A 15212-nucleotide genomic window follows, 5' to 3' on the forward strand; every position below is an offset into this window, starting at 1 on the left:
CGCAACAGCGGGGTTACCAATGCATTGGGTTCTATGGGAGCTGTGCCGGGACCGGCCGAAAATGGCGTAACAGCCGGGAAAACGCAGCCCCCGGGAACTTAACAGCGGGGTTCTACTCTAACACTATACGACGCTACGATGCCATCGTGACGCTCGCTCTTCATTTCCGATGCCTCGCGCTTATGCGAAACGACACACATCCACGCATCCGGTACCTGGTGTGACATTCCAAGGATGAGTGCTTCGACGAAAATGGAAAACGGGTGCGCGTCACAATTTAGGGCGCGTTAGAATCGAGTAAATACGGTAAGCGTTTCTTTTTCAAATTTTCGTGCCGAACCTGCATATAATGAAATCCTCTTTATGACGTTTTTCGGGAATTTGTCAATTTCGTTATATCCAGGTTTAACTGTATATTGATGAGTTGAGACTTATTTGGGTAATGGGAATGGAGATTGGGCTAAGTATTTTTCATTCTGCAAAGCTGCATGGTGATTTCAATGTTTAAATGTCTTACTAATGCTAGCTTGTTGCTAGCAGTAAAACAGATGAAAGCAGACGCCAGACATGTGATTTACTTGCCTTGTATTTTCGTCTCTTTCGCACTATTTGGTCAGTTGTGAGACAAACATTTATTGAATGCTTTTTAGAATGCTTGGCGTTTCAGACATGCTCGATAACAGGTGTACATCAATTTAATGAATAATTCGACAGAATACTTTCTCTGATTTTGAAGATTTAATAATTTGTTGTTTCATACTCCTAATTACTGTTTTCCAAAGCTGCTTTGTCAGCTAAAATCTTGTAAACAGACCATTTCTCTGACATATTTCCTCTTATAAATAAAGATGTTCTTGAAACTTGGCAGGTAATTTAATTATATCTCTTGTCATTGCTGCATGGTGGTTCTTTCTCCAAAGATGTGATTGTTTATTTATACTGGCCTTCCTCATTTGCTTGGTGGCAATATTGGCTCAAACAGTTTACAGCGTACTGTGTAGCGGTCAGGCAACTTATTCTTGGTTGGTGTAAAGCACTTTGTTTGCTCTCAGCCTTTTATTGCTGTTTTGCCCTAAACTGTCCTGCCAGTCTTATCATGGGATAGACAGCCAACTACTATAACTATCCCAGTTATATGGGCTCTTGTACAGCATAGGAGGCAGCTGTGTTGGCTAATTTTAGCACTGAAAGAAATTGAGATGCCATCATGAAGGTGCCAGCTAATCATGAAGCAACAATGCTTGAATGGGTTAATGTGTGGCCCATTTGAGTCCACGACTGGTTCATGTGGCCCTGCATCTAGACATGCACGGCAAATTAGATAATGATGAACATAAATGAAGGCACGAACCTCAACAGTGTTTAGGCTTGTGTTCATCTTCGTGTCTATTGTGTCGCACATCTTAGATGTGGCATGACCTGTTAGCTTCATTCGTCGCTCTATTCATCATTCACCCTTCTTGCGCAGTTTTCTAAGAACTTGAACAAGTGTCGCCAACCTTTTCGTGCAGTGAGAGTGACTAATGATGCCTGTTCTTTACAGGGCACAATGCGGACGACATCGCAGAAACAGTCCTTATGAATGGTGGGTGGTAGCAAACGTGTACATATTTCCTTTTGTTATTACAGCAGTTCGCGCATGAACTGCTGCAGATTTTTTGGGGTATGTAAAGACATTTGAGGACCTGCTTGCTGCCCAAGTGCCTTTTTGTGTCTTTCGGGGCTAGATGATAAGGACGGTTGGGGCCATGTGGGAATGGTCTGTACAGTACTACAGTAGACTCGTTTTAAGAGAAAGTTTGTTACACCAAATTTTCCGGTAAACTGAACAGTTTGGCTATATTTTTTAGTTTTAAATATTTTCAATGCACTTCTGTTAAAGGGTCCTGAACCACCCCTTGGGCTTGGTGAAAAAACACAGTTTGCGTATAGCATACGCTGCTGTGAACATCTCAGCCAAATTTTGCAATTGAGTGTGATGCGTAGAGCTCGCAAGTGGAGCATGAAGTCCCCTTTTTCTCATACACTCTCTTTTCAAGAGGAGCCTGCTCCTCATTCTTTTTGGGCTGCTTTATTTCGTAGTATTGACGCAAGATAGGCTGGCACCTGTGGCCACTGGTCACTTGAATGAGAACGATGAAGTGCATAGTGGTACGTGTGCTCTCGGAGTGTCAACCTTTATTAAATGAGCACCGTTTTGTCAAGGCCTCGCTTGCTAATTTTGTGACAATATAGCTGATTCCGATACGTGGCTGCTATTGACCAATAGCCAATAGCTGACATCAGTAAAGAAGGGTATTTGGATCAGTGCACTTCTTCCTGCTGTTACTGTGTATACAGATTGACACAGTTTAATAAACAGCCTGAAGTCAATCTGCTTTCGAATTTTGATAAGAATTGCATACTTTCGGATGAAGCTGACTATCTCCTGCTCACGCTCGGCCACCCACGTGGGAATTCAACTTTGGCAATCCTACTTATCGGTGTCGTAGCCGTTGGGTCTTGCTAATTGCGACTAGTTTTGAACACTCGACTAGCCTCGAACCACGCGAAACTTAAGGTCAGACCACTCGCACACTTGCCAGCGTGCGCTCACTCCTGGTCGCCTCGTTAGATACCGTGGCAAACTTTGCTGTGTATAGCGCTTCAAAAAACGCAAGTAGAGTGTGGCTACTATCCGTCGGTCAAACTGGTGCCAGACAAAGTTGCTCCGCACCACGTAGCACGGCCATACTGGAGCATATGAGTGCGAGTGCGATCTCTTCTTCTTTCTGGGGTTTTACGTGCCAGTTCTGATTATGAGGCACACCGTAGTGGAGGGCTGCAGATTAATTTTGACCACCTGGGTTTCTTTAACGTGCACTACAATGCAAGCACATGGGCACAAAGCAAACGCTGTGCATACACGCTACAGTTCCATGTAGCTGCAGGCCTGCTACGCAGTGTAGATACTGCGGCCGCCACAGGGTGCCGTGATGAGTCCGCTGGCGGAGCGCACTGTGGCTCGCTGACGACAGCCACGTTTGACGCATCGTAGGCGCAAAATTGGAAGTAGTGGCATCTACCATGAACATCTGAAATCAAATTTGAACTGTGCGCCATAGCCTTCGCAGTGCAAGGCATTATTGCCAATAATTCCACCTCTGCTGAACGCATTCAAGTACTTTTTATGGCACAGTGTTTCTGAAATATAGTCTATTTTAACTTCTAATGCATTTCTCAACTTCGCGAAAAAGTGGTTCAGGGCCCTTATAAAGTGAACTTCTGAAAAAAAACAAAAAAAAACAGATTTTTTAAGTATCTTACTTGGTGACAACCCACCACTGCCTCCAAGTTATGGTTTCTGGAATTGTATAAGAATAACTTCACTAGAAAATAAATGATGCAAGGTTTTTTAACCTAATTATAGCATGCTTCTATGTACGAAGATCTAATTTCACAGTTTTAAACATTAGATGCAATGACCCTGCCTCGCCTCTCGGTCTCTTAACATGTATGTCTATTATTTACATTTATGCACATTATTTACATATCTTCAATAACTCTTCCTTTCTCTGAATTTGCCATTCTTTTTCTGAAGCATGAGGATTCAACCAACGCACTCATGTCTTAGAACTGCTGGTGTGTGATAATGAAAGAAAAGACGACTGTATGGGTCAAAGTGAATTGGTGCAAATGGCTTTGCTTGCAAAGAAAGTTTTTATGATTTTACAAGTGTGATGTTTAGCTAAAGAACTTCACTGATGGCTTGATGAATGGAATGCAGCCAGGAAGTTTAACCTATTAGGTACTCTTCAACACCTTAAAAGGTATGAAAACTTCAGAAAAGAAATATTAATGATGCCCTATTTTGAAATAAAATGATTCAATGATTTCTGTCATGTAACATGCAGTAACAACCAAGTTTTTGAAGTGCAAGTGAATTTTTCTAAATTCTAGTTACTGCAGTCACTTTATCTTTACCTTGAAAGTTCAGGTCACTACAGTAGTATTTTTTTTGTGAATATATGCACTGTTTGTACACACTGCCGTACTGCTTTCTGAAATAATAGCCATAATGAAAGAAGGTAAGGCGTGCAGACATGGACACAAGATAGGAGAACCAGACAATACAAACGCCGGCTATCAACTGAAGGGTTCACTGTGGCAGAAAAGAAAGTAGACACAAAACTTATCTGCGCATCTAAGCTGAGCTCACCTTAGAACATTTTTTTTTTCAGCCAAAACGCACAAGCAAGACTCTCCTTTTCAATCAATTGTTTTGGAGAAAGGGACCTGGCAATTCGCTATAGCCAGTTACCTGGAGAACTGCTTAACTTCACTGAATTTTTCAGAATCTTTCCGCATGCCTAACTCACAGGTGCTAGTTGAAGACCTTTATTAGTACTCTTTGCCGCATGACAGGCTGCTAAATTGGGTTAAAGACTGTATTAATGAACAAATACAGCAATTGGTTTTCTTAGACAAATGTGGTGTTTCAACAGGGGATTTTCTCGAAATTATTGCCTTGTGTTTAATGTCGATGCTGGTAGGGTGAATAGAAGGCGTCTGTGCAGAAATCAAGAATTAGCATTGGTTCCAAGGTTGCCCCTATCCTTAGTGATGCTATACCTTAGCAAGATTGACAAATACTTAAAGGACGCCTTAGGTGATCGTGTTATTAAGGTATTTCGTTACGTGGACGATTACCTCATTTTATGTAGTAGGGATGAATTTGAATCTGTTGTTACGGCAGTGAGCAAACAATTTAAAGTAAATGGAGGAGGATTAAAGTTTACTAAAGAATTGTCTCGAAGTAGCATGATACAATTTCTAGACATTTATTTGACATTTCAGGAGAACCACGTGTACTGGCAGTACTCCCCTAGATCTTAAGTGGTTGCTAAACTTTTCATCCAAGCATTCTAAAGTTGTAAAAAACGGAATTTCTATGTCATGCTTTAAGTCCTCTCTCACTAAATCGTGTTGCACAAAATGAGCGTCAGCTTTAATGCGTAGGTTACGCATCTATTAGAAGTAGGTTATCCTCGCGTTGCAGTAGCCAGTGTCGCTGAACGCTTAAAAACGTCCTTTTTTTTTTTTCGTCAAGTTCGAACGTGATTGCAGAAAGCAATAATAACAAGAAAAGAGTCGTAGGTATTCATTCCTTATCGCAAAGGCTAAAGAAAGTGGGAATAAGTTACGGAGTTAACATTATTTTTACGACTGCCAATAAGCTAGGTAAGATTTATGCCGCCACGCAAAGAAAGAATGAGCTGCTAAAGACAAAAGGCGGACAGACATGTGCTTCGTAAAACACACAAATTTACGGACTGCCGTACTGGTGTGGTATATAGTGTTCCTTTCAGCTGCGGCCGCTTCTACGTAGGGCAGCCAGGTCGTTGTGTTAGTCAGAGATTAATGGAGCATTAAAGGTTCTTAACTGGAGGATCACCATCGAATCTTTCTTTGCACTGTCGAGATTGTGAATGCATGCCAAAATTCGATGAATGTGCTGTTTTATACAGGCACAAGAACGAAGAAATGCGTCTAATGGTCGAGGCCTGGCATATCAATAGTAGTGGAAGTGTATGTGTGAGCCAGCCTTTGGCTAACTTGCATAAAGAAGAAATAAAATGCCTAAACAGTTATCTCTTTCGTAGGCCCCCACGGGTGCCTGATTGACAGGTGGCACTACCATACCTGAGCATGCACAGACAAGTTTTGTGTCTACTTTCTTTTCTGCCACAGTGCACCCTTCACTTGATAGTTGGCGTATGTATTGTCTGGCTCTCTTCTCTTATGTGCGTGTCTGCATGCCTTACCTTCTTCCACGATGAATCTATACCAACTAGCTCAATTTTATGTAGTAATAGCCATAAGCTAGTGGCATTACTTGCATGTTTGTCACTGTTTTTATCATGTATGACTAATTTCTCTGCTGCAGTGCTGAGGGGTGACATTGCCAGACTGCAACGGTGCACAGCTATAACTACAGTGAGTTCTCACACCTTAGAAGAACATAACATTTACTCATTGCTCTGAGGGGACAGACATGGCTCATTCAGCCAATCGTATCCTGCCAGTTTCGAGGCCATGTTAATTCTTTGTTAAATGTATACTAAAGTGCAACAGCAAATTACAGTTAAACCTGCTTATAACGAACCTCCATATAACGAATTCCTGGATATAACAAAGTTTTTCTATTCCCCGCCGTTACTCCATAGTACTCCATGTATTTGAGACCTCTACGTAACGAAGTGGCAGCGGGAGACCCCCTCGAAATAACGAATTTTCCCCGCCGGCAACCTAGAGATTTTGCCCCAAATTTTGTCATTTTTGCGCAAGCACGTGCAGTACGCAGTTGATGCCAGAGTACAGTACGACGACGCCCACTATCCCTCCCCTCTCGCTCCCTCGCCGGTGCCTCGAGTGCAACGGATGAAGGCGCGCTTCCTCCCTGCTTTTCTTTCTTGCGCGCACGAGATTTCGACGTGGTCGTCGGCTCCCCTCGTACGTTTTCACTCGCACATACAGCATACGGCGCGCGGCGACTGCGTTATCGCCATTGGTCTTTATACGGAACATCTATGAGCCAAAACCAATTTTAGGGCCACAACGCGTCAAAGACACCATCTTTAGATAGCAAATACGGATCTCAAGGGCCATTCCTTTGCTGGCGGAAACTGAAAATGCGTCATAGTTGTCGCCCCCGACACTTTGGGTGGCCAATGCGCATTCATCGTCATGCCACCAAGCCAAGCGATATGAAAAGTCAAAATGGCCGCTCGGGCCGGCGCGGGGTGGCAGTTCACAACGTATGATGCGGGAACGGTCCCACAGTTGCGACGCAACAGTGGGGTTACCAATACATTGTGTTCTATGGGAGCTGTGCCGGGACCGGCCACAAACAACGTAACAGCCGAGAAACCGCAGCACCCGGGAACGTAACAGCGGGGTTCTACTGTAACACTATACAACGCCATCGTGACGCTCGCTCTTCGTTTCCGATGCCTCGCGCTTGTGCGAAACGACACGCGTCCGCACATCCAGTACCTGGTGTGACATTCCAAGGACGAGTGCTTCGACGAAAACGGAAAATGGGTGCGCGTTACAATCGAGGCCACGTTAGAATCGAGTAAATATGGTAAGCGTTTCTTTTTCTAATTTTCGTGCCGAACCTGCATATAACGAAATCCTTTTTATAACGAAGTTTTTCGGGAATTTGTCAATTTCCTTATATCCAGGTTTAACTGTACTTAAGTTTTGTGAAATTGTCTTTTCGGACTCTCATTGGGCTGGAATTCCTACAAAATGATATTTTGCGTGCAAGGGTTGGTTACTACAGTCAAACCCACTTATAACAATACCAGTTTTAACAATGTATAGCATGTAACAATGAGCAGCGGCTGTACCATGAACTTTCTTGTGCATGTTCTGTGGTAAAATAAACTGCTTACTACAATGCTCCTGGATACTGGATATCTGGATACTGGGTGTATGCGCTGAAAGAAAAAAGAACACAATATCCTCGGGGAAAAAAATATATGCCAGCCTCCACGGCCGTCTTTGTGCCACGCACCCCACATGGTACGCCTTCGTTGCAATGCGCCAGGCATTGCCGACCTCACGCGCCTCTCCCGTCTCCTTTGCACCACTCCGACGTCGGCATGGTCAACTTGTGTATCGCATGGGTGGAAAGGGAAATGGGGAGAGAGACGTGCAAGGCCGCTGATGCGTAAGGCAATAGGACAAAGGCGTGCCGTGCGGGGTGCAAGACTCAAAGGTGTGTGGTAGGTAGGTAAAAACTTTATTTTTGTCCGGCGAGTTAATAGGGTGGGCTTCACCATGCCTATGCATCTGCCACGAGCCCTGGGGCTCTGGGGGCGTCGTTGGTGTGCGGTGACTCGCATTTTTTTTATTTTGTTTTTGATCTGTTTTGTTTGTATTTTTCTTAGGGAGTTTGCATTCTTTTTCCTTTAGGCCTGTGCACACGCCCAATAGCCAGATTTAATTGTTATGTCCTATCTATTGTAGTATGCTGTTTAACTGTAGAACACACTCCAAAGCTCATGATGAGGCAGCTGCTCATTGTTATACCCGAGTGTTATTAAAACTGTTAGTGCTGCAAGTGGGTTCAACTGTACTTCTTTCTGTCTAATAAAGTATTCAGTGTTTGTCCCCTCTGATTTTTTCGTGCAACCCAGTTATAATAATTTTTGACTATAACAAAGGGATTTTCTTGGCGCACGAACATTGTTATAAGTGGCTTCGGCTATAGCAGAAAAAATGGGAAGACCACAGTTTCCCTTATTGAATGTTACGCTCAAGTCACAGCACCAGCACATCAGTGTGACGTTACCGATTTCAGTGTATTTTCACACTGTTTCTGTCGCTCTAGTTCAGAAAAATGTTATCAATGCTTCTTAGTGCTTAGTCATTGGTGCTCTCATAATGCAATGTAACTTTCGTTTATTGATAAATGGTAAACTAACCCCAAGTAAGCAACACAATTAATACAGGCAGAACACACGTAAATGACACATACAAGTAACGCAGGTCCAATGCTTTTACGTCACGTGGAACTCTTGCGCAGTAACTGCAAGGTAGTATTAGCAGCCATGTTTTGATTTTGTACTTCTTCTGGCCTATCAAACCTCCTCTTACATTAAGAATAATCTTTCTGTATACTGGAAGTGCAATTACCAATCGTGCACAACTTCGGAGGAAGCTTTATCTCGGGCCCAACTCCGATGCCGCCTATTCAAATACATGTAAAATGCAGAAATACTTTTCTGAGATAACCACTGGGCCGATTTTAATGAAATTTCTTGCATTTGAGAGAGAAAGTTAAATTATAGTGAGTGTTCAAGGTGGAATTTCGATTTAGGGCCTGACTGTTTTAAAAACAGCTTTTCAAAAATTGGTAAGTTTGAAAAAAATAGAAGCACAAAGTTTACAAATCTGTAGCTTTGCACCAAGAACAGATATCGCAGGTCTATAAATTGAATCTGTTATACCATCCAAGGTGGACAAATTTGATATGTCAATTTATATCCTACATGAATTTCTTACATCGCTTGCAAGGGTTCTGCAAAAGCTCTACTCACATATTAGTAGTTAATTTGAGAGCAATGTATAATATATCAATTTTGTCCGCTTTATGTGTACTTGTACTATTAGGTTACAGGATTGTGATATCGTTTTTCATTGCTGAGTTACAGAGTTGTAAACATGATAGTTTCATTTTCTGGAAATTTGCGATTTTAGTGAATTTTTAATAAAACATTGATGACCTAAATCGAAAATTTACGACCAACAGTCACTAGATCTTAAATTTTCCTTTTAAATACAACAAATCTCATCAAATTTGCACTGGGTGCCATGTATGATAGGAGCCCTCGAGCTAAATCTTCCTCTTAATAGTCAGCTTTAGCATCTTTTTGAGAGTTGAGAATATAAACTCCTACAAAGTGAATGGGCTTCCTTTCTTAGAATTGCAGCAAATATTACATTATTTGTTTTTTAATTCTTTTGGGATTAAGCTATTAATAATATGCTATTGTTCATGAAAAGAAGCGAGAGGTTTTTGAAATGTGTTTCAGCTTGCCATCAGATGTTGTACTTGAGGGCAGGAAAGCACTAGTTTCAGCTTCAAATTTACAGTTAAGGTGTATACATGGCAAGCCTTTGAACTGGTTGTTTATGAAGAGTAAATTACCCTATTTACATGTTTCTTACACACCCCAGAATCTAACGCACACCCCATTTTCGTGAGATTAAGGTAAGAATATAAAAGTGCATCTGATTGTAACGTCGCCTGATTGTAAATGCACCAAATTTATAAAAGAAAAATGTAGCATGTCCCCACATTCGGTGATCAGAAAACACAAGGTGTGCAGAATTTCATTCACTCAATCAATCAGTCAATCAATCAATCAATCATTTTTTATTTCCTTCGAAAAGGAGGAGTACGGGACTAAAAGCTAAAACAGCTTGACGAGGTCCCGACCCCTTACAGTTAAGCGAAACAGCAGGATGACGGCCAGTCATACATAAGAATTGCAAAGTGTACAAGCATTAGAGAGTGACGAGCAATACAGAATGAAAATAACAGAATGGCAAACAATGCCACAAGCAAAAAATGGCCGTACAATTAATCAACAACATGAACAGCAGCGGTCAACTAGAACAGGAAGAAAATGGAAGGCATATACTAGTCTTGCAAATAAATAAGCTGGCAAAAATGTTTCATAAGACAATTTCGGTTGCAGGAAGAATCAAAATCTTGTTGGTTTAATATGTTTAGCGGCAAATGTAGTGTGTAAAAAAAAAGATTGTTCGTCATAGGAAGTTCTAGGGGTGGGTACGAACCGTATCTCTTTATGTATCGTCTGACGAACATTTGTATTGACGTGAAGTCTTGCTAGGTGAATTGCATCATTAATACCAAATTTAACAAAACCTTTATAACACAACATCAACCTGTAATTGTAAAAATAAAACGGGAAGAAGAGGTTCTGTGGAGTAGGTATAATGTACATCAGCTATGTAACGCACGGCTCTTTTCTGTAGCAAATGTAGTTTGTGAAAATTTGTTGCACCAGTTGTGCCCCACGCCAGGATGCAGTACTGCATGATAGATACCACCGGAGCATTCTATAGCATTACTCGCACGCCTCGAGAAGCGTTGTAAGTACGAAGCGGCCAGGCGAGTGCATTCAGATGAGGATAGTTCGTCGTCTAGTTCAGCATCTCGTGCCAGGGCCGTGGAGCAACGATGGAATGAAACACCAAGCTAAACAATAACATTAACCGTGCCTCTCGCTACACACACCCAGGCATAACTGAGTTAAGCCACAGCCAATTTCTTTTTTTACTCAAGAGGGATGTTTCAGTAGAACGGTGCTTTCTAAAACCATGTTGGAAGTTTTCAGCCAAGTTGGAACGGTTAAAAAATTATAGTAATTGCACATGCATTATTTTCCCAATACCTTTAGAAAATACTGGAATTATTGATATAGGCCGATAATTATTTAGTGAAGTTTTGTCACTGTACTTAACTAGCTAGCTAGCTAGCTAGCTTTAAAGACAGGAACAACACGAGTAATTTGCATATCCTTGTGAAAGGTACCTGTAGACAATATTATGTTGTGAATATGGGTGAGAATAAGGCTTATAATATCGAGCACATACTTTACAGGGTGAATCTGGATACCGTTGGCATCTAATGACTTGCTATAGCTTGTAGCGCTGATACAAGAAAAAACTTTAGTTGAGCTAGTTGGAGCAAGGAAAAGCAATGCACCATTCCTGTTTACTGGTAGAAACTAAGCGTAGTTGTTGAGGTTCTGATCAAATGGTGGGGTGCTAGGGTAAAGACTTCATTAAACTCGTATGGTATTGCATCTCTGGAAAGTTGCTGCCCATCATGATGCAAAATATCTGGAATAGCTGACTTGGAGTTAGGCTGTAATAATGCATTCAATTTGCGCCAAAGCACATCGCTGTGTTGGTAAGCAGGGTCACTAAATATTCTTTAAAGATAAGCATCTTCAGAATCCCTAAGGTTATTTGTTGAACTGTTTCTATATTTCTTAAACTCTCTAAGCAAGGCTTCTTCTCTAGATTGCACAAATTTGGCATATAAAGCATGTCTTTGTTTAATCATATCAAGAAGCTCACAGAAGCTTTCACAGAAGCTTTCACAGAAGGCAAAATTGTTTTTAATGAGCTTTCATAATGAAAGCAGTGTGTCATTGCCATTTGCGCTTCATTGGCTATAGATGCAAAGCACACAAGGCATTTTTCTCAAGCGATCACATTTAGAGATACGACTATCATTTTCACGAGATTTGACATGAGTCTGCATCGGATTTGTTGAAATATGCAGCCAAGTGTGCTCCTGGCACTCTGCACAGATAGCGAAGTTGGCACAGCGCTAGAAACGCTGGTCGCCATATGCGTCGACGCATCCAGTTCAGAGTCTCACAAAATCTCGCGAAAGTTATAGTAGCTCCTAAAGTGATTGTAGTCAAGCACAAGATGAACACACAGCAACCTTCAAGAAAACGTGCTCTGCCACTATCTAGTGATGGCGATGATGCTGCGTCTGATGGCGATGATGGTAGGCTGTTGCCAAAGCTGCGGATGATGCGGTTTTGGTTTCGTATCCGATTGTAATGCGCGGGTAATATTTGGACCCATTTTTCCGGAAAGAAGGAGCACATTACATTCATGTAAATACGGTATGTCACAAGTAATTCTGAAGTAAACTAATTGTGAACACAGCTGGGCTGATTGTTTCTTCCTGCTGCACAGTGTTTATTGGTGACAAGCAACAAGCTCTTTAGCACCTCTTTCTGCCATACTACTATGCTTGCTTGTTTTGCAGGGATCGGAAGGTGCCATTCCACGATCTAAGCCCTTCAAGTACACCTATGAGAAAGAGATTGTCATGTGAGTTGTCACGCCGGAACACTAGCAGCCAATGCACAACACATGATCTCAACAAAGAGTTTACTTAAAAGGAAGTGTGAATGTAAGAGCGAAGCCTCTGCTAGCTGTGTAGCCTCTGCTGTTGTCTGTTGTCGGAGAAAAGCTGTGTGCTGCCCTGTACGCAAACTGAGATTGCTTTGTAGGATGATCACATCTGTGATGTTTATGCTTTTGTGCCATGTACCGTGGAAGGCTTTCATTGACATCACTGTGTTTGTTGTGTTATGACAGTTGTGCAAGGATGCTCATTTGGACATGCCAGATAGTTTTTGCTAGTAATAATTGCTCCATTTTCATTGATGAAGCCATTGTTAGAGCGCTTGAAGGACTGTTGAGAGCGTTATGTCCTTTGGCACTCGTCAGTGCACTCCACAACTGCACAATTGATCCGTTTGAATCAACGGCACCATCTGAACCAGTTCATGAGGAGCTGTGCTCTGCCATTCATTTCAATGTTGTAACAATGGCGCACTTTGAACCACACCATTCATTTCAAGAGGCGAAGCAGAGGTGCAGATATGCAGGTGCGAAGCAGACAGCATAGCACACTGACGTAAGCACCATTGAAACCATGCTTATGTGCATTTGCTGCATCTAAGCTACACAGGTTGTGTTATTTACGTCACACAGATACACTAGCATTTTATGTGCTTTCCATAGCCTTCAATTCAGCCATTCGTGCTGATCTAACCAATGCTCTTTTGGATTGAACAACATAATATTTGTCAGTTGTCAGCACCCATGGTTTTATTGTGTTTTTATTGCCCTCTACAGCTGAGTAATAAAATGAGAGGGAAACAAAAATGCTACATGTTCGGCGGTTAGGCCACGACACTTTAGATATGCTCTGTGGCGTATATTGTATGCTCCTCTGTAGCGTAAGAATGCAGTTATCTGTGAACTGAACACATATCATGTACATGTTTACTACTTCATGCTGTTTTTAAGACCAAACACCTCTGAAGCCGTCATATACCTGCGTTCAGGGCCTCTCAAACCAATGCTCAAACTTACACAGACTTAAAAACTTACTGCGTAAATTTGTAAGGCCTGCACTGTGTCTGCACCTCTGCATTCGTTTCAAGTGTTGCGTCGTGCTTGCACTACTGAATTCAAGTTGCACAATTTCTGAACTTCTCATGCCCCGTCGTGAACTGGTTCAGATTGATGCAGGCGAATCAAACGAACCTAATGTGAAAGCAGTGCAGATGGGAAGTATTCCTGCCTGCAAATGCACTTTGTCACATCTTCCCCATTTCTGTCAGCACCATATGAAGCCAAGGAAAGCAAAGGGGAATTTATTTGTAATTTTTTATTGAAGTGTAGAAATGATAAGCTAAAGGGAAATGAAAGTGGACCAAAAAAAAAACAACAACTTGCTGCTTGCTTACCCACAACCTCCACATTACGTGTGTGTTGCACTACCAATTGTACTACGGCGGCGACTGTTCCCATATCCACATTTGTGGGGTATTTATGTATGTGTATAAGATCTTTCCATGGAAGTGTTAGCCAGCCCCTCATGGCCATGGCTGCAGATATGGCACATCGTTTTCTGACTGATGGTGTCACCCACTTCATTAGCAGATAGTAGCCTATCACTGGGGCTTACACTTTCTGGTGTAACTGGACTACATGATGCGTACATTTCTTTCACTCATTTTCAGCTCAACTGACAACTTGAACTAAATTCTGAATTCCTCACTGTGATCTCTTTTTTGTTGTATGCACCTTAGTTGCCACTGCCATAAAAGCTCCTCCCTATTGCAGGTATGCCCACTTCAAGAAATTAGACTACTTTTCTACAGAGTGCATCTACTCCCCAAATGCCTACAGGTGGGTGGGCTGGTATTTGTCAATGTTGGGTGCATTAGCACAAATATTGTGGCTTTGGCTTCATTGCACCATGCTACCATATTGCATGGTGCATGTGGTGTGATAGTTTATGTCGGTGGGCAAACTTATGAGAACTGCAGCGCAATAAAACACAAGGATCGTCCTGGTCGTTTCTTTGAGTCGTCCTTGTGTTTTATTGCGCTGCAGTTCTCATAATTATGTACCAACTCGCCACTGCTTAGTGCTGTTAGTTATACCATGGGTGAAAGATTTTTATTGTTGATCATTTCCATTATAGCCATGAAGTTGGTGGAGTTACATCATTTTTGCATATAACCTAATCAGGGACTGTAGAAAAAAAAAAACACCAGTACTGAAAATTTCTATCGAAAATTTGTTTTCTAAACACGTACGCTATTAGTGATGTTTAAGTGAGAGCTTGTGTTCATGGCTTCACTGAACGTCATTTCTGGGCACATGAAGCAGCCTAGAGCTTGTGTAGCTCTGTGAGGTGCATTGCAAAGCAAGCTTAATATGCGCATGAAATTCTTGACTCATAAGACACCGCAAATAATATACTGGTTATGTACCAGGTCTAATTAGACCATCTGCCATTTGTACAGTATGTCCTGCAGATGTTCTTCACAAGGTAGGTGGTGATAGCCTTGTCGCCTACTGGTTCAGTTCACTGCCCATCTTACAGTGACCCACCTGCCATTTGATTATGCCTGTTGCTGGTGCAAGGATCTGTGGCATGCTGGTGTGCCCAAGGGGTGAATGACAGGGACAGGTTTTGGCATGTGATCTGTGAAGTGCATTTAACACTATTGGAGAAGGGAAAGAGCTGGTTGAGTTGGTAGGCTTCCATTTTATAACAGGTTTATTTGTGAATGATTTCA

The 15212-nt window shown here is 42.0% G+C and overlaps 1 protein-coding gene across 1 annotated transcript in view; it reads left to right on the top strand.

The window, feature by feature from the left end:
- Positions 1–15212, top strand: part of LOC119456498 (cytoplasmic tRNA 2-thiolation protein 1-like) — a 54047-nt gene that overhangs the window by 14202 nt on the left and 24633 nt on the right. Inside the window, exons 7-10 of the mRNA XM_037718315.2 lie at positions 1544–1585; positions 5927–5976; positions 12374–12438; positions 14248–14313. Coding sequence (XP_037574243.1) covers positions 1544–1585; positions 5927–5976; positions 12374–12438; positions 14248–14313 — 223 coding nt within the window. The remainder of the gene's footprint in view (positions 1–1543; positions 1586–5926; positions 5977–12373; positions 12439–14247; positions 14314–15212) is intronic.

The sequence above is a fragment of the Dermacentor silvarum genome, chromosome 6 (genome assembly GCF_013339745.2).
Source record: "Dermacentor silvarum isolate Dsil-2018 chromosome 6, BIME_Dsil_1.4, whole genome shotgun sequence".
Classification (NCBI taxonomy): domain Eukaryota; kingdom Metazoa; phylum Arthropoda; class Arachnida; order Ixodida; family Ixodidae; genus Dermacentor; species Dermacentor silvarum.